Source organism: Erinaceus europaeus, chromosome 4 (assembly GCF_950295315.1).
Source record: "Erinaceus europaeus chromosome 4, mEriEur2.1, whole genome shotgun sequence".
NCBI classification, from domain to species: domain Eukaryota; kingdom Metazoa; phylum Chordata; class Mammalia; order Eulipotyphla; family Erinaceidae; genus Erinaceus; species Erinaceus europaeus.
In genome coordinates this window covers 94,519,411-94,544,949 of record NC_080165.1, presented here as the reverse complement: position 1 = coordinate 94,544,949, position 25,539 = coordinate 94,519,411, and the positions used below count along the sequence as shown (strand labels likewise).

Genomic DNA, 25,539 nt, shown 5'->3' with positions numbered 1-25,539 from the left:
TCTGGCTGTGTCTATCCAATAAATAAATAAAGGTAATAAAAAATTTAAGAAAAGAAAAGGATTGGGAGTTGGGCTGTAGCGCAGCGGGTTAAGCGCAGGTGGCGCAAAGCACAAGGACCGGCATAAGGATCCCGGTTCAAACCCCGGCTCCCCACCTGCAGGGGAGTTGCTTCACAGGCGGTGAAGCAGGTCTGCAGGTGTCTATCTTTCTCTCCTCCTCTCTGTCTTCCCCTCCTCTCTCCATTTCTCTCTGTCCTATCCAACAACGACAACAACAATAATAACTACAACAATAAAACAACAAGGGCAACAAAAGGGAATAAATAAATAAAAACAAAATATTAAAAAAAATTTAAAAAAAAGAAAAAAGAGAAAAGGATTACCTTCCCATTTTAGTTTACTCCTATTAATCTATACCTCTAATCTCAATTTACATACTTTCTAATCTCAATTTACATACTATCAATATAATATAACATAATATGATATAATATTAGATCTGGAAAATGTTATCAACTGAACCCACTTCCTCTTAGAAGGGAAGAATTTGGGATACTAGAAACAGTGGCAAGCCTTTTAAGAATAATTTACTAATAGAAACAAGTTAATAATGGAGTGAATTTTTTCTCTATACTACAATATCCTGCATTTCTCATTCCAAGTATTTTAAGATTGAGAATATGGAGATAAATGAAGAAGGTCACAGTGTGATACAGAACAGTGTAGTGCAGAACAATATTTGGTATTTTAAAGAACAATAAATCCAGGAAGGATGGAATCTAACATATTGTGAATAAATACTTATTCCAAACACTAAGTTTATATATAGTAACTTATTCAATTCTCAGTAACAAAATGCACAACTATACTTTTTCTTTATTTCATAATTGGGGGAAACAGAGTCTCAAAAATGATATTATTTGTCAAAACTTAAATGTGCAGCTAGTAAATGTTAGTGCTATGATTTTAACCCAGGCTGTAATATGGCTGTAATAATTGTGCAACTTTGTCATGTATTGAAGTCCCCCAAACCACATGGTAATCTGATGCAAAGCACTGATGGAACCTCAGTGAACAGTACAATAATGATATTTATTACTTTCTAATCAGATAAATATAATAGAAGCTTTTCTCATAAATTTATTAACAGCTAGTTTTCATAGGTTTAAAGAAGATTGAAACACATGTGAAAATGATTCAATGATTCACTACATTTAGAGTGACGATCAATTTACGTATAGCTCTTAAACTAAAAGGTATGCTTGCATCTCTGTTTAAAGAAGATTGAAACACATGTGAAAATGATTCAATGATTCACTACATTTAGAGTGACGATCAATTTACGTATAGCTCTTAAACTAAAAGGTATGCTTGTATCTCTGTTTCAGAATCTTCTATTAGTTTAACATTTAAATATATTACTCCTTGTAAAACTGCTACACCTTTAATAAACAAAAAATATTTTTGTAGTGGTATAATTGGAGTTTTTTTTATCCTATTCTCTAAATCTTTCTATGAGATACATACAGCTTTCATTAGACAAGCTCTATTGTCCATTCTCACTATCATACAACTATGCCATGATCTCTCTCTCTCTCTCTCTTTTATTGGTGATTTAATAATTATTAACGAGATTGAAAGATAACAGGGTAAAGTTCCCACCATCAGAGTTCCATGTCCCTTCCCCTCCACTGGAGGGTTCCTTCCCTATTCTTTATCCCTCTGGGAGTATGGACCAAAAGTCTTTATGGGGTTCAGAAGGTGGAAGATCTGGCTTCTATAATTGCTTCTCTGCTGAACTATATAGACATTGGCAAGTCAATCCATACCCCCATCCTGTTTCTATCTTTCCCTAGTGGGATAGGGTTCTGGGAAGATGAGGTTTCAGGGCACATTGGTAAGGTCATCTGCCCAAGGGAGTAAGGATGGCATCATGGTAGCATCTGCTACTTGGTATGTGAAAGGCATCAAGATATAAAGTAGGACAGATTGATTAATAATCAGGAACCTAAATGTAAGAATAGAGCAGATAGAACTAAGGGTCTTTGTGATGGACGAAGCTAGGAAATCTATTTTAGGTATATTACAAGGGGCCCATGACTTTAGTAATTTTTGTCTGAGCCTGATAGATATCACGCTGGTGGGCTAACAGTATTATCTGGGAAGATGTTGTCAGAGTTGAGAATAGGACTAGACAGCTGGATTAGGGCAGAGTAGCTCCCAAATATGAGGGAAGTAGATAAATACCATTAACTGTAAATCCCATAGATCTGATTTAGGGCTCATGACTATTCATATTTAGTATAGGAGCCTCTGTAATCTCTGCATCCCTGTCAGTCTGAGCATGAATTCTGTGGTCATAGCTAAAATATTCTAGGCTGCACTCATTTCAGGACCAGTCCTCCTCAAATGGCAGAGTATTTTGACTCATCCTCCCTTCTTTGACTTCTTTCAATTCTTTCCTCATTTGGAGACATTTCCTTGTTAGCTTGGATATATTTGGATGGAAGATATATGATAATAATAAAAATTGAGTGTCATTTTCATTGCTATACCACTGCATGGGAATTAACATCAAAATAATAAATTGTTTCCACAGAACCACCTTTTGCTATGTATCAATCATTATTGTAAGATTCTTAGCATACTAGTTCCTCAAATGTTGCCATGTAATAGAGTAAAGCAGCATATACTATTCAGGATCAACTGGTGACTGGTAAATCAACTTCATTCTGCTATTTATACTTATTGTGTTTTATTTTCATTGATGCTGATTTTTATTTCAAATATAACAAACAACAATAGGCATTTAGTTTTGTGCAGAAACCAACTGGTTCTTCAAAATAATGGCAACTTTGTCTACATTTGCCTTTCTTGAGAAAGCAATTGAAGGTGTCTTTCATGGCACATTTCACTGTTGAAATAGGAAAAAAGCAAATAAGTTACTGAGTCATTGTTTCTTAGGACATTGAAATTGATATAGATTATTTATTGACATAGGTTGTTATAATAAACCCCTAGATTAGAGATTTAATAAGTATTTCTTCTATTTTTTTCTGACAATGAGTCATAAATAAATATTTCTATTTATTGTCAACTTAATAAATATAAATATAATATAAAAATAATTATAAATAAATATAAATAAATATATTTATATATAAATATAATATAAAAATAAATATAAATAAATATTTCTATTTATTGTCAACTTTCCCTTCAGCTTTTATCTTGACTCATTAGTGACTAATGTTTGGTTTTCATGAGGATTTAAAAACATGTACACAAGTGTGGTGGGACACCGGTAGAGATGAGACTTTATAGTGTGCAAGGACCAAAGTTCAAGGCAGGGAGAAGCTTTATGATCTGTAAAGCTGTATTACAGATCTCTTTCTTTCTCTATTTCCCTCCAAACTCTTCTCTCTATGTATAAAAACTTAAAAAATAAGAGTCTTTGGTATTGGTGGATTCTTAAAGCAGCTGCCATGCACCCTTGATAAATCTGAGACAAATGGAGTCAGACAGTAGTGCAGCGGGTTAAGCGCACATGGCAGAAAGTGCAAGAAAGAGTAAGGATCCTGGTTCAAGCCTCCGGCTCCCCACCTGCAGGGGAGTTGCTTCACAAGAGATGGAGCAGGTCTGCAGGTGTCTATCTTTCTCTCCCCCTCTCTGCCTTCCCCTCCTCCCTCCATTTCTCTGTCCTATCCAAAAACGATGACATCAATAACTACAACAATAAAACAACAAGGGCAACAACAGGGAATAAATAAATATTTAAAAAAATCTGAAACAAAAATAATAAATAAATTAAAATAAACTAGATATTATTAGAATATATCTTAGAGTGACCTTGCAGTGGCTATATATTCTATGACTACTGGATTTTTTTCTCTACTTCAAAAGAATTAAAATGCTTAAATATTTGTTTATATTGGGATTTAAAACCAGATAAAATAGTTCGTTCATTTCATTTAAATTGTTATCATACTTTTATCTTCAGAGTTCTCCTTTTAGAAAAAGAATGAAGATACCCTAAAATAAGCAAATATTGGGATATAAGAGTTTTTGAACACATACAAAGGATCTAAGCCTGGTTAAGGAACAGAAATCCTGAATATGCCAATGATATGATTCATGACTAGTCTTAGACACAGTAGAAAAGGGTGGCATTGATCAACATGTGTATTCTTTTTATATATATTTATTTTCCCTTTTGTTGCCCTTGTTGTTTTTCACTGTTGTAGTTATTATTGTTGTTGTTATTGATGTCATCGTTGTTAGACAGGACAGAGAGAAATGGAGAGAGGAGGGGAGAAAGACATCTGCAGACCTGCTTCACGCCTGTGAAAGGACTCCCCTGCAGGTGGAGAGCCAGGGGCTTGAACTGGAATCCTTACCTGTCCTTGCGGTTTGCGCCACGTGCACTTAACCCACTGCGCTACTGCCAGACTCCCATGTGTATTCTTTTCTTAGAATTCTCCCTTCTATTAAGTATTCAACCTTGTAACAACAAATGAATTCACACCAGTCCCCAGTAGAAACTAAAGTTTTAGCTCTTTAAGAAAAAAGTTAGATTTTTAAATGCTGTACTAATGGAGAGAGATTCTCAGTGTAAAAGTATCTGATGCAATGGTCAATTTGAAGTCACAAAAATAGGAGATATGAGATTAGTGTTCTTGGGGGTCGGGCGGTGGCGCAGTGGGTTAAGCGCATGTGGCACAAAGTGCAGGGACCAGCGTAAGGATCCCGGTTCGAGCCCCCGGCTCCCCACCTGCAGGGGAGTCGCTTCACAGGCGGTGAAGCAGGTCTGCAGGTGTCTATCTTTCTCTCCCCTTCTCTGTCTTCCCCTCCTCTCTCCATTTCTCTCTGTCCTATCCAACAACGAATTGCGTCAACAAGGGCAATAATGATAACCACAACGAGGCTACAAGGGCAACAAAAGGGGGAAAAAAATGGCCTCCAGGAGCGGTGGATTCATGGTGCAGGCACCGAGCCCAGCAATAACCCTGGAGGAGGAGAAAAAAAAAAAAAAAAGATTAGTGTTCTTCCTTCTTTTCTTAGGCTCTTATCATGTAAGATCTACTCTGGTAGAGTTCATGACACTTATAATTTTAATTATTTTTTCTCTCTTATTTCAGTGAAATTACTTTAGCCTTTATTTTCTGCTGCTTTAAGTTACTAGCCTTTACAGGAGAAACTTTGAGCTTGTATTATAATGATCTTTTGTTATATATTTTAGTCCATATGGGATCACCTTTCCACTGTATAAAATTATGTCTCCTTTATTTGTATTATTTAGGTGGATGTTATTTATTTCCTTTGATGCCAGAGGGAAAAGACATGTATCCTCAAATTATACTGTCCCACATGAGGGGTGTGAAGGATGTATGTTGAGTTAATTGGAATTTACAAATAACAGAAAATGACAGCTGTCAAGCACCAGTATGAGAAAGACTAGCATTATTTAAGTGGGAATTTTAAATTAGCATTCTCCCACTGGTAACAAAAACAACTAATAGCCTTTCTCTAGATAACAACAACTGCATCATATAAAAATTCTTATTTATGCAAAGAAGAAACTGCAAATGTTTTAACTTTTAGGTGAAACCTTGTACAGACACGTATCTCTTAGGTGTCTGAAGACACTGAAATATCATGAAGATTTTCATATGTTTTATGTGAGGAACAGAAATAAATCATGAGAACATAAACGGAGGTAGTTATCCAAATGTGCTTGTCTTATATACTAATTCTGTATGTTAAGGAAAAAAAAAACTGGTCTGAGGTTAGTGAAAGAAAACCTAATTTTAATCCAATTTAAATTGCTGAAAGTTTAGAAAGACAGAACATAGCTCTAGTTCCTCATAATTTCCATACGAGGAAATTCTTTTAAATTACAAATTCAAACTATTTGAACATTTTGTTCAACATATTTAGGTATTCAAGTATTTTAATGTACTCAAAGCCCATCTTGTTGCCAAAGCACTTGGTTTCACTGTGCTGCAAGGAGCTGGATGTGGAGTTCAAGTAGTATAAAATATTGAAGTTCTTGACCACTCCTAAATCAGAACATCCTACAGGTTTTTGGTGTTTTTTTTTTTAAATATGTATTTATTTTCCCTTTTGTTGCCCTTGTTTTTTATTGTTGTTGTAGTTATTATTGTTGTCATTATTGATGTCTTTGTTGTTGGATAGGACAGAGAGAAATGGAGAGAGGAAGGGAAGACAGAGGGGGAGAGAAAGATAGACACCTGCAAACCTGCTTCACCACCTGTAAAGCGACCCCCTGCAAGTGGGCTACTGGGGGCTCGAACCGGGATCCTTATGTTGATCCTTCCTAGGAAAATGTTATTTCTCTCATAACCTGAGATATGTCAAACAGATTTTTTGCATACATATCTCTCAAAATCTATCAGAGATGAATAAAGAGGTTTAAAAAGGAGAACATGTAAGCCAAATGTGAAAATCCAGCGGAGTATATACTGCCTGCATTGTCTCTAACAGCAGATTTTAGAGTTTCTTCTTTCAAAAGAAGGCATCAAAGATTACAACCTTAAATCTTTCAGTAAAACATGAAGATAATTATAATACTATAATAAAAGGATATTATAGTCTATAGTAGAAGCCTTGTATATTTACAGATCACTAATTCTCATGAAAACACTATGAAGTATATACTTAATTACTACACTTATCAGTAATTCACAGTTGATGAAACTGATGTTAAAAGTATTTAAATAAAAATAAACTGATAGACACATGGTCAACAATTCTCAGAAATCAACTCTAAGCTCAGATATCAGTAGCTCTAAAGACATGCATAATTTATTATCTGATTAATATTAATCATTGTATAAACACATTTTTCATATTCATTAAAATATTTTAGACTTCAAACCTGTTAAAATATAAAGTTTTAAAAAATGAGAATGCTTTTTCTTTTTTCAAAGTATAGTAAGAAAATAAATTTGTTTTAAAGGTTATCCAGAATCTAACTGAGGAATCTAAGTCCTGGAAAATGACATTAGATTTCTCTGATAACTGCTTGACTTCTGCTTTCAAGTGTCTTTGATTTGGTATACACAGGTAAGTTACATGCACAGAAAATGAATGTATTTTCAAACGAAAAAAAGAAGATATCTAATTAAATTTTGATAGTTTCACTTAAGTAAAAGGAGGTTCTTTGTCAAACAGCATTTTTAATATGTAAAGGAGAAGCTGTTTACAACCTCAAAGTAACCCTTTGGTCTTACAAATTCATTGTCTGTGTTTGGGAAGATTTAAAAGCCAAAGGTCATTTGCATCACTTATTCTAACTGGTAACCCTATAGAACAAGGGAACAGTCAGTAAATCATTTTCTTCCATGACTCATAAATCTGATAAAAAGTATTTGGATTATTACTTTTCAGAAGTTTTGTTCACTTTTTCCCACAAGACTCTTCACAACAGACAACAGCCCCCCCCCAAAAAAAAATTCTTAAAACAAATTGTGTAACATAATGCAGCCTAAATTATCATTCAGTATAAATTAGTGGGAAGCTCATTGCTCATTGTTGCTGAACTGGACACACAATCCCTTTTATTCTTTAAGAATCTGGGTAGTTATATTTTAATATCACATCCAATCTGTTTTTCCAGATAGACAGCCTATACTAAGAGAAAGCATTTGATAAACTCTTTAAACTGTCTCCTGCAATGACATGGCTTACAGGAGCCTGACTTTTTAGTAAAATAAATAGTCTTTTCTTTGTGGTTCACTCTTTTAAGACTACCACAAACTACTTTTGACAATTTAGTAACTCCTTTATCACTAGTTAATGTTGATCAAGATTTCCTTCTCTACCCACTAATTTAACATTTGGATTTTACCTGGTAACTATGGGGTCAGAAGGAAAAATAATGTGAAGAGGATAGGAATCTTTATGATTTAAGAAAATGAAATTTAAGTATTTAAGTGGGAGTATTTAAGTGGGAGGCAGCAAAAGCATTTTTATGCTGTCTTTGTAGTGATATGGATATAATCATTCATGTTTATCAGACATTTAGCACAGCCTAGGGCAAAAGCAGTGGACAATGCATTTATTATTACTACTAACAACTGGTTGTCTATGAAATTCCATATCAATTGGAATTTCCTACAGAAAACTTGAAGAGTTTAAATATAAGAATTTGATCTTTACTTTTTATGTTTATTAAAGTGCTATGAAAAGGAAATAAGCTACTGATGTCTAAAAGTTGCACAGATTCTTATCTTTTAATGTGGTGTATTAGACCACTTTCTTCTGTGGTTTGTGGTTTTTTTTTTTTTTTTTTTTAAATGTTTATCCCAGTCATAGTAAGTCCATAATTCTTATGCTAGCTTATATTCATTTCTCAAACAGACCTGCCATGCTTCTGAACTCATGTTTCCTTTCTTCACTGCATTTAATATTATTTATTTAATTAGTTAATTGGTCTGTACCCCATCTCCATTAAGATATAATTCTACATTTCTGGTTATTCCTTCTGTTACAAATAAAATAGACCTTCATGACTCTGACCCCCTCTCAAACACACACACACACACACACACACACACACACACACACACACACACACACACACTCCTTATTCTTTTATCTTGCTGAGTTTATTTTCACCATTATAGTTATATTGACTGATAAGCCATAAACTTTATTTATATTCTGTTTTGTCCAAGTATAATATAACAATAAAATAGCCACTTAAAAAATTTTTTTTTCCCATTGCTGTCCTTCCACTGCCTATAATAGTTCCTGATTCTCAATAAGTACTTCCAGATAAAAGAATAAATGAATGAGTGAATGGAATATTCACTTAAATCTACCAAATTTTGAAATCATATAATGGGTTTTTGGTTATTTTTTTAAAACTTAAAGCTGGTGAATTAAATAATCCGTTGACTAATTACTTCTTTCATTCACACGGTATTGAACTGGAAAACACAACTAGCATGCCATCCTTCCCAATGAAATGCTCTTGACATTCAAGTTTCCTCTTTTCTCAGATATACCAAAAAGTCATATTTCCTTATATTTCATTTCTTTACTCAGATACAGATTTCACAAAGGTCTTCAAGCTATTGACATTTTTTTGCTTTTTCTTTACCCGTTTATTTATTTTTATTTTATTTTTTGCCTCTAGGGTCTCTGTGGCTCAGTGCCTGTATTACAAATCTACTGCTTCTGGTGGTCATTTTTTTCCATTTTGCTGTTGTTACTGTATTGTTATTGTGGTTGTTGGATAGGACAGAGAGAAATAGAGAGAGGAGGAGAAGACAAAGGGGGAGAGAAAGGTAGACACCAGCAGACCAGCTTCACTGCTTGGAAAGTGACCCGTCCCCTGCAGGTGGGGAGCCAGGGTCTCAAATCCTGATCCTTACATAGTCCTTGTGCACCACTGCCTGACTCCCTGTTGACCCCTTCCTTTACTCTGACCCCCTCCTTTACCCTTTTATATAAGATATGTGGGCATATATTGACACCTGACTTTGGTTTAATTAATTAATTTTAGAGATTTACTTCATAAGAATTTGCTCCTTTACCCTTTTATATAAGATATGTGGGCATATACTGTCACCTGACTTTGGTTTAATTAATTAATTTTAGAGATTTACTTATTTACTTCATAAGAAGGATAAGAGAGAGAGGTGCACAACTTTTAATACCTGATGAGAAGGCTGCACCTGGAGTCTTATGCATTCTACCTGCTGACTCATATCCCTGACCTTCATCTAATGTTTTTGTTGGTTTGTTTTTCTTACAAATTTTTCTCTGAGTTTTGGTTTTACTATCTAATCACACTGTTTTTAAACATCTATGTTGTTGCCACTATTCCTCAAATCCAGTTTTTCAACATTTAAATGTAAATGTTGGGAATTATTTTTTATTGTATTTAACATTTTCAATTTGTTCTTTATCTCCGAAACATTTCATAGATTTCTTTCTTATTTTTTACATATATTTATTTTTTAATTTTTTAATTACCCTAATTTTTTTATTGGATAGAGAGAGCCAGAAATCAAGAGGGTAGGGGGAGATAGAGAAGAAGAGAGACAGAGAGACACCTGCAACATTGCTTTATCACTGGCATAGCTTTCCCCCTGCAGGTGGGGACTGGGGCTTGAACCCGGGCCCTTGAACACTGTAATATGTGTGCTCAACGAGGTGAGCCACCACTCAGTCCCCACTTATTTATTTTTAATGATGGAAACCAGAGCACTGCTCAGCTCTGACTTATAGTGATGCTGAGAACTGAGCATGGTACACAAGACATGTCTATATAAAATCTCTAATTTAGAGAAAATAAGAAAGATCCTGCCAAATTTAACAGAATGCATAACTCACATCTACAAAAGAAGATACCAATATAGATTATGTATTTAATTATTTATTTCCTGTTTTATGGTTACATAACTATAAGCTCTGTACTGGTCAAAGATAATTTCTTTGGACAGATGTATATTTTCCCTTTCAAAATATATTATCATCCACCATCCTCTCAACACAGCAGATTTTACTTGGCGATAGACATATATCAATCCTTTTTTCATTTTCAGCACATCTTCTCTTACAGTAACCCATATATTTTGAACATTGATCCGGATCCACCAAGGAAGATTTGGCTATAGTAAAAGGAGAATAACTGGAATTACTGATTTTTAATTCAGGAATACATAATTTATAATTACAAAAATTGTTTGTATACAACGTAACAAATTTGAAAATTTACAAAAACAGACACCAAAAATATTGCATATATATATATATATATATATATATATATAAAAGTTGCAATGGCATACATAGACACAACATACAATATAAATTTGTTTTCTTTGTATTTTTTAGTTTATATTTTGATAGAGGAGAAACTAGGAAGGAAGGCAGAGATGGGGGGAAAGAGAGACACCTGTTTTACTTCTTTTTTCTTTTTGTCTCCAGGGTTATCTGGGGCTCGGTGCCTGCACTATGAATTCACTGCTCCTATAGGCTATTTTCCCTCTTTTTTTTTTGTTGCCCTTGTTGTGTATCATTGTTATTGTTGTTGCCATTATTGCTGTCGTTGTTGTTGGATAGGACAGAGAGACATCGAGAGAGGACGGGAAGACAGAGAGGGGTAGAGAATGATAGACACCTGTAGACCTGCTTCACAGCCTGTGAAGTGAGTGACTCCCCTGCAGGTGGGGAGCCTGGAGCTGGAACTATGATTCTTATGCCTTCCTTGAGCTTAGTGCCATGTGCTCTTAACCCACTGTGCTACCACCCAGCCCCCACTGCTTTACTTCTTATGAAGATTCTTATTCTACAAGTGGGGACCTGGGACTTAAAGGCAGTTCTTTGTGCAGTATAACACTTGACCTCTACTGGGTGCATCACTACAGAGGCCTGAAACTTGTTTTCAATTGATATATGATTAAAATTTATGACATATATTATTTTCTTCAAGGTTAGAGATGTTTTAGCACTACATAATAGTCTCTTGATATTATATTTTGACAATCTACTTATGCTTTCAACAAGGACATATTTAAAATGTTATATTTTGAGATTGTGATATGCAAATTTGCATCAAGTATTGTAACATTTACTATATATGTGTGTATGTATATATCAGTTGTGAATAAATAATATTTTTCTTTCAATTTCTTTTTAGATATTCATTGACTTTTGCTTTTTTTTTCTATTCATAGCTGGAAGTCTAATGTATGCCCAATTTCACTGCTCCCAGGAGTTTTTTTTTTTTTTTTTTTTTTCATTTAGACAGAGAGAGACACCACATTGCCTGGGCTTCTCTTAATACAATTTACATTCTCACCAGCAGTGAAGGAGGGTTCCTTTACCCTCAAAGCCTCTCCAGCATTTGTTGTTACTATTTTCTCTGATGTATAACATTCTCACAGGAATTAAATAGGATCTGATTGTTGTCTTTATTTGTATTTCTCTTACTATCAATGACTTGGAGCATTTTTTCCTCCATATATTTTTGGATCTCCTCTTTGATGAATAATCTGTTCAAATCCTCTCCCGACTTTTGGATGGGGTCATTTTGTTGTTGTTTGGTGAGCTCTTTATTTGGATATTAGCCTTTTGTCTGATATATGGCTTATAAAGATATCCTATTCTGTAAGGAATCTCTTTGGGTGGTGTCTTCATTTGCTTTGCAGAAACTTTTCAATTTGATGTAGTTCCATTGCTTTATCTTTGTCTTAGTCTTCCTTGCAATGGACTTGAGTTATCGAAGATGCCTATAAGACTTAGATGGAAGAGTTATGCCAATATTTTCTTCTAAGTACTTGATTGTTTCGGTTCTAATATACAAGTCCTTGATCCATTTGGAATTTACTTTCGTCTGTGGTGAAATGTAGTATTTCAGTTTTACTCTTCTACAGGTTTCAACCCAATTTCCCAGCACCATTTGTTGAAAAGACTCTCATTTCTCCATTTATTATTTTGGGATTTTTCAAATTAAATTAAATGTAAATTTATCAATAGATAATTTCTAGCTACCAAATTGGGGTAGAATTCTGTAGGCATTTATCATAAGGAGATGAGAAGTTGCACCCTTATGCAACTTATGTTGTTCTGAAAACAGTTTACGCTCCCCAGTAAAAGTGATAGAAAAGTAACACACTTTCATTTTATTTTCTCTGAAAAAAACGTATCATTGGTTGCCTTTGTTTCCTTAAATTTTTAGTAAAATTAAACAGTAAAATCATGTGTGTTTGGTGTTTTCTTTGTAGGGACATAGTTATGAATTCAATTACCTTAATGAATTTAAAGGCATTCACATATTTGTTTTTCTTCTTGGTCATATTTATAGGAATTTTAAGGAACTTATTACATGCATGTTTTAAGTGAATTATCATGAATTTGTAATGACCTTACATGATTAATATGACTCCTATGTTAACATATTAAGATATATTATACATTTTTCTTTTATGCCCCTTACTTTATATCTTTGCTAAAGTTTTTTTTTTAAATTTTTGGTGAGAAAAATTAATATCTTCTCTATTTAAATGTCAAACATAAAATACAATATAATTTTAATCACCTTGCTGTACAACCTTATGATCTATTTAGTTTCAAAGTTTACTAATGTTTTTTATCTTATTTTACTATTTTAATTTTTGCCTCCAGGGTTATCGCTAGGGTTCAGTGCCTGCACTATGAATTCACTGCTCCTGGAGGCTATTTACCCCCTTTTGTTGCCCTTGTTATCATTGTTGTTGTTATTGCTGTCATTGTTGTTGGATAGGACAGAGAGGAGGAGAAGACAGAGAGGGGGAGAGAAAGATAAACACCTTCAGACCTGCTTCACCCCTTGTGAAGTGACCTCCCTGCAGGCGGGGAGCAAGGGGCTCGAACAGAAATCTTTATGGGAAATTAGTTAATTAATGATTGTGGCTACTTTGAATTATCTATATATTTTTATGGAGTTCACCCCCCCATGGTTTTATCATGTTTATCAAATAACCAAATTTTCTTAGTGACTGACTTTAAACCTAGCTAAGCTTAGAACTCTAGGACAAGTGCTCATCAACATTTCAACATAGGTGATTATCTTATCTTCACTACTTTAGACTCTACCTACCGTTTGCCATGAAATATGACATAAAGTTTAAATGAGATATGACAAAATGAGAAGAATAATTACTGGATGATCTCATTCGAGGGTGGAATTTAGACAAGGACAGAAAAGGAAAGTACAAGTAAAACTTGACCTGCATTTTGTGTGCATTGCACTAAAGCCAAGGACTTTGGGGAAGAAGGAGTAGGTTGGGAGCAGGGACACTTTGGAGTCTTGCTGCACGATGGTGGGAAGGAACCCAAGTTGTGAGTGAGTGTTTTTCAATAACCTGTCATCGTAATTGTATCAGTAACCATACTGTGATCCATACCTTTCCCGAATTAAAGAAAAGGAAAAGCAAACATTGTCACCATATATTTTTTTTCTGTTTGTGCTTCATGACCTGTTTTGAGACAACTTTAGAACTTGCATTCTTGAACTCTATCTTTTATTGTTTCTCCTCTTCTACTTTTCTTATGTCCTTTTTCTCCTTTCTACTTATGTTTCTTTTATATATTGCAGTTACTGTATTTATTGAGATAAACACTTTTGCCAACATTATTTCTTTTAAATTTTGAAAAGCCTTTTGAAATTAATGATACAATACAACATGCAGTTACAAACACTTCCCCAACAACTGCAAAGTAACACTAGATCTTTAATATAAACTATTCTTTTTGCTGGCAAGATAACTTTGAATTCTACATTATTTTGTGCCTGTAGTTCTTCTAAAATACTGCTTATTCACGTTTTAGCTATTGTTAGCAGTGAACTATTTATTGCCACCAGGGTTATGTCTGGAACTCACTGACTGTACTACAAATCCACTGCTCCCAACAGGCATCCTCCTCTCCTCTCCTCTCTGTCTTTTCTCTCCTCCCCAACTCTCCTCTCCCTTCCCTTCCCCTCTCTTCTCTCTGCTAGGTGTGCCACCTCCAATCCTTATGGAATCTATTGATTTTATTTAATTGATTTTCCCAGGATAGTATCACTTTGTTACTATCACCAAATTTTAACCTTCACCAAATATTCATTTAAATTGAATCATTTTGAGTTGTTACTTTTTGTGATTGTAAGGTTTTATCAGCCAACTCGCACTGTTGTGCAACTGATTCCTACTGTTTTATGAACTTCCTCAAAACAGGCCACTAAGAAAACATTATTATTCTTTCTTTTTTGTGTTCTATCAGATACCAAATATAGAACATTCTCTCTTTCCTGGTAATCAATTTATACCTTCATGTTATTTCTCTGAATGATTGAAAGTTAAAGGAAAGTTGGTGGTTATAGTCATAGACAAAGTATATTTATAGCCTTAACTTAGGAGTCTAGGGTCAAACCCTGCCCACATGAGTGCACAATGACACTGGGGAAGCTCAAGTGCCTTCTTAAAGATGTAACATATGGTACAAGGTCCTAGTGCCATGCACACACAAGCACTTACAAATTTGCCTCTAGTGTTCGCAATGATGATGTAGATCCAATATATCTGAAGTTAACCTAAACTTCCATGTAACCTAAACTTCATTGCTTTTGATCAACTTATTATGGTGTCTTCTCTCAACTCAGTGTCTTCTATAGGAAGCACATGAATTAGGAAGAACAAGCATTCTGCTATATGAGCAGACTGGATTAATATTCATTTTGTCACACATAATGGTGCTGGTGTGACTTTGAAAAATTCTCTCTCTTTCTCTCAATTTTTTTCCAGAGCACTGACCAGCTCTGGCTTGTGATGGTACAGGGGATAGAACTTGGGACACTGGTGCCTCAGGCATGAGAATTTCTTTGCATTACCGTTATGCTATCTATCCCCACCTTTGAAAACTTCTCTTTCTATGTCAATAGCAGGGGAGAGGTGGGGGTAGGGTAGGTCATGGCACATTTAATTGAACCCATTAACATGCAGACCCTACCTGCAAGACGGAAGCTTCACAAGTGGTGAAGGAGTGCTGCAGGTGTTTCTTTTTCTCTCTCTCTTTAAATCTATCTCCTACATTCATTCAGCTTTCTCTGTCCTATCAAATTAAAAAATCATAAATACATATAATATATTTTTTAAAGAGACAAGCACTGACCATATTGTAATGTTCTCTGGAAGATCAGATTATATATCAGTATTCTATTTTATGAAGTACGCTTGACTGTGCTAAATATATATTTACTTTTCAACTTCCTCTCTTCTCTTTACCATCTTATCTGGGCATACAGATGTTACACTCCAAGTTTCAAAGCTGTATATCAGGGAATTCAATACATATCAATTCATATATAACTGATACGACTCTACTATTCCTATTATATAAAGCATACTTACACAAACCTTTTTAAATAAAAAATTGTTTTACTCAAGATTACCCCCCCTCTCTATATATATACATATACATATATATCCAGAGAATCACAATCTTGAGTGATGTAGTCATTAAGGTGACCTATGCTTTCTATCAATGGAAATGTAAAATTACATCATGAATATATTTTTATTAGTAAAAACCATTTTATTTCTAGAAAAATTTATTTGTTGCTATTTGAATATCTAAAAAAATCAAGTCTGCCAAAGGTGAAAGATTTCAACTTAAATCATTTCACTTTTAATTCATATTAACTTTCAAAATTAGGAAAATCATATACATTAGTATAATACTATTCTAAATGAGGAAAGTGAGGTTCATCATTATCAGAATTTTTTTAATTGGAAGAATTGTGTCAAAAATTCATTTTTTCTATTCATAACCTAGAGTTTCAGCTTTAATCTAGAATCTATGCTATCCAAAGAAACATAAAAAATGTATATTTTACCTGGTAGAGTGAAGGTCACATAGCATAAAAAATAAAGGAAATAATAAGAGATCTTCATTTTGCAGAAATAAATCTGCAGAAAGACAATATAGTGTTTCTAACAGTTTCATAAAACCCAAGAGACACTTACTATTTATAGTTTCCTAATAGTACAAAAGTCATTATCCGGAAATTGTTTTAATTTTGTGTACTTTTCTCTGCACCACTGACTCAGATTGTGGGAAGAATTACCCAAGTTGAAAATGCTTAATATTAATTATTTTTTTAGAAAGGGATTTCTATTTTTATATACATTTTTAAATTTTAATTTATTTATAAAAAGGAAACTGACAAAACCATACAACTCCACACAGTACCCACCACAAAAAACTCACTCTGTATCCCATCCCCGCTCCTGATAACTTTCCTATTCTTTCACCCTCTGGGATTATGGACCCAGGGTCATTGTGGGGTGCAGAAGGTGGAAGGTCTGGCTTCTGTAATTGCTTCCCTGCTGAACATGGGCGTTGACAGGTCGATCCATACTCCCAGCCTGCCTCTCTCTTTCCCTAGTGGTGGCGGGTTCTGTGGAATAAGAGCTCCAGGACACATTGGTGGGGTTGTCTGTCCAGGGAAGTCTGGTTGGCATCATGCTGGCATCTGGAACCTGGTGGCTGAAAAGAGTTAACATATAAAGCCAAACAAGTTGTTGACTAATCATGAACCTAAAAGCTGGAATAGTGCACATGAAGAGTTGGCGGTGGGGGGGTCTCCATTTTATAGTTATCTAGTAGGAATATTTTAGTTATATTCCAAAGGGACTGTGGCTATACTAGTTTTATTTTTTTCCCCTGAGCCTAAAATCTGATATGAAGGTGGATTCAAGTTATTGTCTGGGGAGATGATGTCATGGCTAAAAAAAGGACCAGAAAGCTGTATCAGGAAAGAGAGTAGCTCCCAAATATGGGAAAGGTGTATAAATATTGTTGACTGTAAACCCATAGATTTGATCTGATCTGGGGTCCATATTCAGCTTAGGAGCCCATGTGACCTCTGCATCCATGTAGGTCTGTGCTCACATTCTGTGTTAATGAGCAGGAACTTCCCAAGCTGCCCCAATATAAGGACCCATCTTCTTCAGGTGTAGCATAGAGTATGTTGTCCAGCCTTCCTTTGGAGGATGGAACATTCTCTACCACTGTTGATTCAAGTTGAGGGCAGGGCCCTATGGGGACCCACAAAGGGGTCTATTTTATTGTTTCTGCTAGAGATTACCAGTAACAATGGAGAGAGGGATTTATTTGAGTTTTAGGCCCATCATGTCTGTTTGGGAATCTCAGGACTCTCCAAATACAGCCCCAGCTGATGGGGAGGCCTGATAGTTACTAGAGTCATTGTTAAAATATGCCAGTCTCTTGCCCTTATTCAGCTATTGCAGTCCTTGCTTTGATAAGGATAGCTTGGGAGTGAGTGAGAGAAGTGTAATAGGAAGTAGGTGAGGAGGGTATCTAAGTCTAAGTGGACACTATTTCATTATGAACTTTATACTGACTCACTGCAGACTATTGTGTACTTTTGCTTTCCGGTATAAATTTTGCCCTAATTTATGGATACATGTGAGCATATGTCCTGTCTCATGGGACCTGGTCTATATATAGGTTTTGGAACTTTGTTAGGAAGTGAACCACCTGGAATGGAATTAGAGAATCCTATGAAAGGAAAGGTCTCACCCGAGTAATGAGGCTGAAGGGTTGGCATTCTATGCCTGACATCTCTGGACAGTCTGAAGTGAATCATAACAAGATGGTATTTGTTGTGTTGATTAGGTTGGAATCAGCAGATGTGATATCATTTGATATGAACTGAGAGAAGTATGCAGGAAAGTGAGCCCCATCCTAGAGGTTCCAGGATTGGGGAAATATAGGCTCTATTGAAGAAGTGGGAGGTTCCTGCTGTCTTAGGGCTTAAGAAGGCAATAGTTATTGCTATAATCACATTATTTGGCAATTGGGTTCACTTTGAAATATCCCTTTGTTAGGATTTGCTGTATCACACCCAACATCACCATAATTTATGTCCTTTGATATTATTTGTATATAGCTGTGCCACTGGTTGCTTCTGTACCCCCTGGTCTAAGCTTTTAAGAGAGTCAGCATATCAAAGACTCAGCCTATGGTCTGTGCTTTAAAAATTTTGAGACATTCAATCAAGTTTTCCCTAGAAAGGGATCTGTGTAATCTATATGTTTGTATCAGTGATAATCAATTAAGTATGACTTCAAAAATACAGGGGTAAAGTGGGTTTTAGAGTAAAATCTATTTGCCAATATATGGCCATATATCTACAATCATTACATATATTATTTATCATTAATTTTCTTCAGATTATTCACTTGTCAAAAAAAGCACTATGTCTCTATCAGCAATTTTACTTTTTTTTTCAAATATAACAAATATTTGTGGAACTCTCCTTTTCTACATAAGTCCAACTAGCCTTCATTTACTTAAAATTTTATCATAGTTATATGTGCATACAGAACATATTGAAAAATGCTTTTATGGATAAAATATTCCCACCTTATTATTTTCAGTTTGTCTGATTATTAATATAAGAATTTTCATCTTGCTTAGAAAATATTCTTCTTTGACAATCACGGGTTATATCATCCTACTCTGCCACTCAAGGAAGACTGGCTTTGAAGTGAGTGCAGCCTAGAATGTTCTCAGCTGTAACCATGGACTGTAAGCTCAGTCTGATAGGGACTTGGAGGCTGTACAGGCTCTAGTGCTAAATATGAATAGAAATGGGCTAGATTTATGTGGTAAACAGTTAATTTCATTTATAAATTTTCTTCAGGTTTGCTAGAAACTCTCTGCCCTAATCCTGATTTCTAGTTCTATTCTCAACACTGACCATTTTCTCAGACAATATTTATGGCCTAACCCTATGTTAGCTATCAAGCTCAAGCAAAGATTGATAAGACGCAGACTCCTAGGAGCATTTCTAAAATACACTTCCTTCCACCCTAAGGGAGAATAGAGAAAAAAAAGAAGAAGAAGGAGAAGAAGAAGGAGAAGGAGAAGGAGAAGGAGAAAGAGGAGGAGGAGAAGAAGAAGAAGAAGAAGAAGAAGAAGAAGAAGAGGAAGAGGAGGAGGAGGAGGAGGAGGAGGAGTAGGTGGAGTAGGAGGAGGAGGAGGAGGAGGAGGAGGAGGAGGAGGAAGAAGAAGAAAGATGAAGAAGAAACTACAACACCACTCCACCAAGTACCAAAACTTCTATTTAAGTACTTCAAAGTGGATGCCTAAGACTCCAGCCCATGTGGTCAGCATGATAACATGTGTGCTCTACCAGATGAGCCGTCTACCAGTCCCAAATCTATTTGCCTTTATTTAACTTTCTTGTTGCATTTTCTCTAACAATGTTGAAGTGTGGAAGTGAACACATTTGTTCCCAGAGGAAGTGCATTCAATTTACTGTTGTCCATAAGACTGTTAATGATAGCCTTCTCATAGACTCCTTTTTCATTTTGGGCACATTTTCTTGAATTTAGTTTCAAAGAGTTTTTTTTTTTCTTTAATTTTTATTTATAAAAAGGAAACACTGACAAAACCACAGGATAAGAGGGGGACAACTCCACACAATTCCCACCACCAGAACTCTGTATCCCATCCTCTCCCCTGATAGCTTTCCTATTCTTTAACCCTCTCAGAGTATGAACCCAGAGTCATTATGGGGTGCAGAAGGAGGAAGGTCGGGCTTCTGTAGTTGCTTCCCTGCTGAACATGGGCGTTGGCAGGTCGATCCGTAGTCCCAGCCTGTCTCTCTCTTTCCCTAGTGGGACAGAGCTCTGGGGAAGCAGGGTTCCACTGGTGGGGTTGTCTGCCCAGGGAGGTCCGGCTGGCATCTGGAACCTGGTGGTTGAAAAAAGAGTTAACATATAAAGCCGAACACATTGTTGACTAGTCATGAATTTAAAGGCTGGAATAGTTCAGGTGAATATTTGGGGTCTCCAATTTGAAGATAGCTAGTAGGCCTATTTTAGTTATATTCCAAAGGGCCCATGACTATACTTCTTTTTTCCTGAGCCTGGCATCTGATATGCATGTTTACCCAGGTTATTGTCTGGGGAGATGATGTCATGTCTGGAAAAAGGGTTAGAAAGCAGTATCAGGGAAGAAAGTAGCTCCCAAATATGGGAAAGGTGTATAAATATTGTTGACTGTTAACCCCATTGATTCGATTTGTGGCCTATATTCAGCACAGGAGCCCATGTAACGTCTGCGTCCTTGTAGGTCTGAGCTCACATTCTATGGTTATGAGAAGGAACATTTCAAGTTGCCCCAATTTCAGAACCCATCTTCCTCATGTGGTAGATAGAGTATATTGTCCAGCTTCCCTTCGGAGGATAGAACATTCTCTACCATTGTTGATCCACATTGAGGGCAAGTCCTATGGGGCCCCACAAAGGGGTCTATTGTGCTGTTCCTGATGGAGATGACCAGTGACAATGGAGTGAGTGATCTATTAGGGGTATATGCCCATCATGTCTCCCTTTCCTCCCTCCCTCCCTTCTCCCCTCCATCCCTTCCCCCTTCCTTCCTTTCCTCCTTCCTTTTTCTTTTTGATAGAGGATGAAAGAAAAGCAAAAAAAGAAATAGGAGACTCCTGTAGCACTGCTCTCCTACTCATGAAGCTTTCCTCCTGCAGATGGGGACCAGGGGCTCCAATCTGGATCCTCATAGGTGTTACTACTGCACTCTCCTAGGTTTGCTATCCTCTAGGCCTCTCCTACTCGATCTTTTTATTTTTAATTATTATTGAATAGAACCAGAGAGAAACTGAGAGGGAAGGGGGAGATAGAGAGGGAGAGAGACAGAGAGACACCTGCAGCCCTGCTTTATTGCTCGTGAAGCTTTCCCCCTTCAGGTGGGGACCAGGGGCTTGAACCCAGGTCCTTGAGCACAGTAATGTGTGTGCTTAACCAGGTGTACTACTGCCTGGTCCCTCTCCTACTCACACTATATAACATTTTTAAATGTAGAATGATTTGAAATATATATTATTAAAAACTTGACATGTAACTACTCAAATTATAAAACTTTTCTTGAGTTCTTTTTAAAATTTCATCATTTAAGGATGTTCTCTCTTCTATGTTTTAATTAAGGGTGCTTCAAATTACTCATGGGAGTACATTTTTCTTTCCTGAGTTTTATTATGTGTATAGCAGAAAAGTCTAAAATCATGGTCATAATTGCTTATTTACATATTTGTTCCTCATATTGTATTTCTTAATTAATGTTCCATTGTTCAGAATTTTCTCTAAGGAAATGGGATTATCCTTTTTTTAAATCCAAATTCAGTACTTTCTTTCATCAGTCAGAATTCTGAGATAATTTCTAGATTGTCCTGTAGTGAGGACTATACTCTGTGGAAATGTTACATTAAGAATGTCAGGTATTTTCTTATGTAAATCTTCATGATTAATAATTTTATATTAAAGGCTTGAAGACAGATCACCAGGTGGAATGCAAATTTTATTTATTTTGCATGCACTCTATCCAAGGCTCAAAAATCAGCACTACATGAGAGTACTGCAATAAGAATGTCGTGGCACCCACCTGCAGGGGAGTCACTTCACAGATGATGAAGCAGATCTGCAGTTATCTATCTTTCTCTCCCTCTCTCTGTCTTCTGCTCCTCTCTTGATTTCTCTCTGTCCTATCCAATAACAACAACAGCTATAACAACAATAACAATAATGGCGACAAAGGAAATGAAATGGAAAAAAAATAAAAGGCCTCCAGGAGCAGTGGATTTGTAGAGCAGGCACGGAGTCCCAGTGATAAGCCTGAAGGCAAAAAAAAAAAAAAAAAAAAAAAAGGATGTCCTGGCATTGGGAAAACTAGATGCATGATGGAGCAAAGTTGTGGTCTTTCTCACTCTATTTCTCTACACACACACAAACACACACACACACACACATACACACATGCATATATATATTTGTAACATTATATAAAATTATTTATCAGAATCATAACATCATACATGTGCAAGCAAGGCTCTGGCGTCACATTAAAAACACTTTATATTAAATTGCAGATGTTACCATCATGTCAACCTGACTTCCCTTGTCAGACGAACTCACCAATGTGACCTAGAGCCCCTCTCTCCAGACTGGTTCCACTAAAGAAAGAGACAGACCTGGAGTGTGGATTGACCTGCCAGTGCCCATGTCCAGTGGAGAAACAATTACAGAAGCCAGACCTCTGATCTTCTGCAGCCAATAATGAATAGGAAAGTTTCCAATGCCGAGTATGGGATATGGAGCTCTGGTAGTGGGAATTGTGACGCATTGTACCCCTCTTATCTTATGGTCTTGTTGATAATTATTAAATCAATACAAGAAGTAAATACTTTATTAAAATTAACTCAATAAAATTATATAATTAATGTGGAATATGGAAAATTGAAAACACAATAAGTTTATACAAATAAAGGACAAGGACATAGCATAAATAGAACAAAGAGAGGAGACCCTTGATTTGGCTTCTTATACTCAGAACTGATCATAAGACTACCTCTGGAGCCAGAGAGATGACATGCAAAAAGACATTCATACCTGAGGATCAAAGCCAAGGTTAAATTTTGACATCACCATAAACCAGAGATGAGAAGTTCTTTAGAAAAGAAGAAAAGGTAAGGACAAAGAAAAGAATAAGAGAGAAGGAAAGAAAAGAAAGTCAGGTAAAGATCTTAGGATTGCTAGAGCTGGAAATGACTTTTCTATAAGTCATTTAACACTTGGTTTCTTGCAGTTGTGTGTTGTTTTATGATGAGAAAAATACCTTTATAATGTTTTTAACTTTCTATAATTCTGATTAGACTGTTATCTTAATGATAATCTTTTTTTAATCATACAACTTAATTAAAACACATAACGTGGTGTTCAAGACCCAGTTACATTTATTTATTTATTTATGTATTTTCATGAGAACACTGTTCAGCTCTGGCTTATGGTGGTGCGGGGGATTGAACCTGGGACTTTGGAGTCTCTGGCATGAGAGTCTGCCCAGTTACATTTTTTTGCTGCAACTAGGTAATGACAACATAAACCATAATTGACTCCTACAAGATCAGAAGAAAATAGAGAGGTTAGTGTATAAGGTAAATACACAAGCTAGAAATAAAGAGAAGTTTTAAGGTGGATAATATGATGTGGATGGAAGAGAACTGCCAATATAGTATAAATGCCAACATGAACTAAGTGACGTGATATATTTATGCAATCCAAAAGGTCAGATTAAATTAGATTTATTTAAAATAAAAACCTCATTTTTATTAATAGTATTATCACAGTGTAGCATTATATAGTGTGTTATTATTATAGTTTACTTTTGTATATGCTGTAGTGGTACGCTGAATGATTGGCTTTATGTATTTCCGTACAACACAGCAGGGTTCAGTCTCACAGTGATTGTATTTATATTCCCAGCTGTTGCATGAAGTCTTGCAAGTGCCATGCACAAGGTAGCATTCTCGTTTTCTTATTTCAACTTCTTTTATTTTTTTCTGTGAAACTAAGGGAAAGTAAATATGGTCATGAATCTATGACAGTGTTGTCACTTGTTTCTGATGTCATATCTAGGCAACTATACTGAAGAATTTAGACCTTACAACTTGTCAACTTCTAAATTGTTTATTAATCTGTTTTTTCTCCTGTAATTTTTAATAAATAGGAAAAAATATACCTCTAATCTCTGCATGCATCATTAGTAGTATCTAAGGAATGGAGGAAATTATATATCTGTTTTCACTAGCCATCTATCTACATCCAATTTTATCTGTTCCTCCTCATCACTTACTGAGTCATTTGTGAAAAGTTTAATTATGAAAACCTTTATAATATAATTCATTAAATTGTATTTACAAAGAGAAAGCCTCAAGAAGCATATATAGTCACAATAAAATTTTAAAAATATAAATAAAAGGGTTTGTTTTCACAACTTGGGGAATTATTTCCACACTGCCTACTCCATTATCAGTTCTTTTCATTTCTTTTTCCATGCAAAATAACCAAAGTGATTTTACTTCAAAGTAGTTTATATGCTGTCACTTAATAATAATGTATGCTTTCCTCCCCTCAAAGTAAGGTATTAAGTAAAAAAAAAAATTTTTACTCTTTCTTCTTTTCCATATTAGCAATTATTACCTGCTGGACCACAAGACACAGTGAAGATAAAGGTCAGGAAGAGATAGAGTATCTTCATTGTTGATGTAGTTACTTGAATGAAGTAGAAGCAGAACTTAAAATGTCTAAGAGCTGTGCTAGTCTCTAACAAAAGAACAATTAGCTCTTGTATTTATAGCCTTCTCAGGATGATTACTATTCTATTACTGCTGCCTTTCAAGACTGAGTACTTTTCATGTAAGTATTGTGAAATAGCACTAAGCAAAATAGAAAACTTAGTTTTGTTGTGCTCTTAGTAAGCCAAATGTGATCTGACTTTCATGTGTAAAAGTAAACAAGTTTCAAGTCTTCAAGAATTCCTTACTTGAATAAATGTAATAAGATTTTTCAATATTTTCAGCTCATGCACTTTTAAGCATTTACAATAAGCCAGGCAATGTCTGATTCATTTATCATGGATTTGCTAGTTTGATACCATATATATATATATATATTTTTTTTTAACCAGAGCACTGCTCAGCTCTGGCTTATGGTGGTGCGGGGGATTGAACCTGGGACTTTGGAGCCTCAAGCATGAGAGACTCTTTGCATAACCATTATGCTATCTACCCTCCACCTTATAATAATAAATTTTGTTCTATAGAAACTCATTCTCCAGTTGATAAAACTGGTTCAGAATAATTATTCAATTTCCTTTATATGCACATGTAGTTACTGATGGAGCTGAAATGGCCTCTGAGCTAATGTGATTCCAGAGTTCATCTTGTCTTATCTTTTTTACTTTCTTTCTGGGTTTTTCTCATGTGAAGTTATTCTTTGTATATAATATCTAAGCCAGAAAATGTTCCTGAAGTTCATGTTTTCTGTAAGTAGAAGATATTAATAGAACACAACTCTAACATTATTACAATAAAATATTATAGTTATAGGTCTAGGTGATAGCTCAACTTGTCAGCTTATAGGCTTGAGGTTTCTA

At 35.3% G+C, this 25,539-nt stretch overlaps 2 protein-coding genes across 2 annotated transcripts; both read right to left on the bottom strand.

The window, feature by feature from the left end:
- Positions 1-10,491: 10,491 nt before the first annotated feature.
- On the bottom strand, positions 10,492-16,451 carry DEFB114 (defensin beta 114). The gene is made up of 2 exons (XM_016194815.1): positions 16,394-16,451; positions 10,492-10,643 (listed from the first exon to the last, which is right to left on the bottom strand). Exons 1-2 carry the CDS (start codon positions 16,449-16,451, stop codon positions 10,492-10,494), a joined length of 210 nt encoding a protein of 69 aa, XP_016050301.1.
- A 7,274-nt stretch (positions 16,452-23,725) lies between these two features.
- DEFB113 (defensin beta 113) lies at positions 23,726-24,642 on the bottom strand. The gene is made up of 2 exons (XM_016194813.1): positions 24,585-24,642; positions 23,726-23,952 (listed from the first exon to the last, which is right to left on the bottom strand). The coding sequence occupies exons 1-2, from the start codon at positions 24,640-24,642 to the stop codon at positions 23,726-23,728; spliced, it is 285 nt and encodes a 94-aa protein (XP_016050299.1).
- Positions 24,643-25,539: the final 897 nt, after the last annotated feature.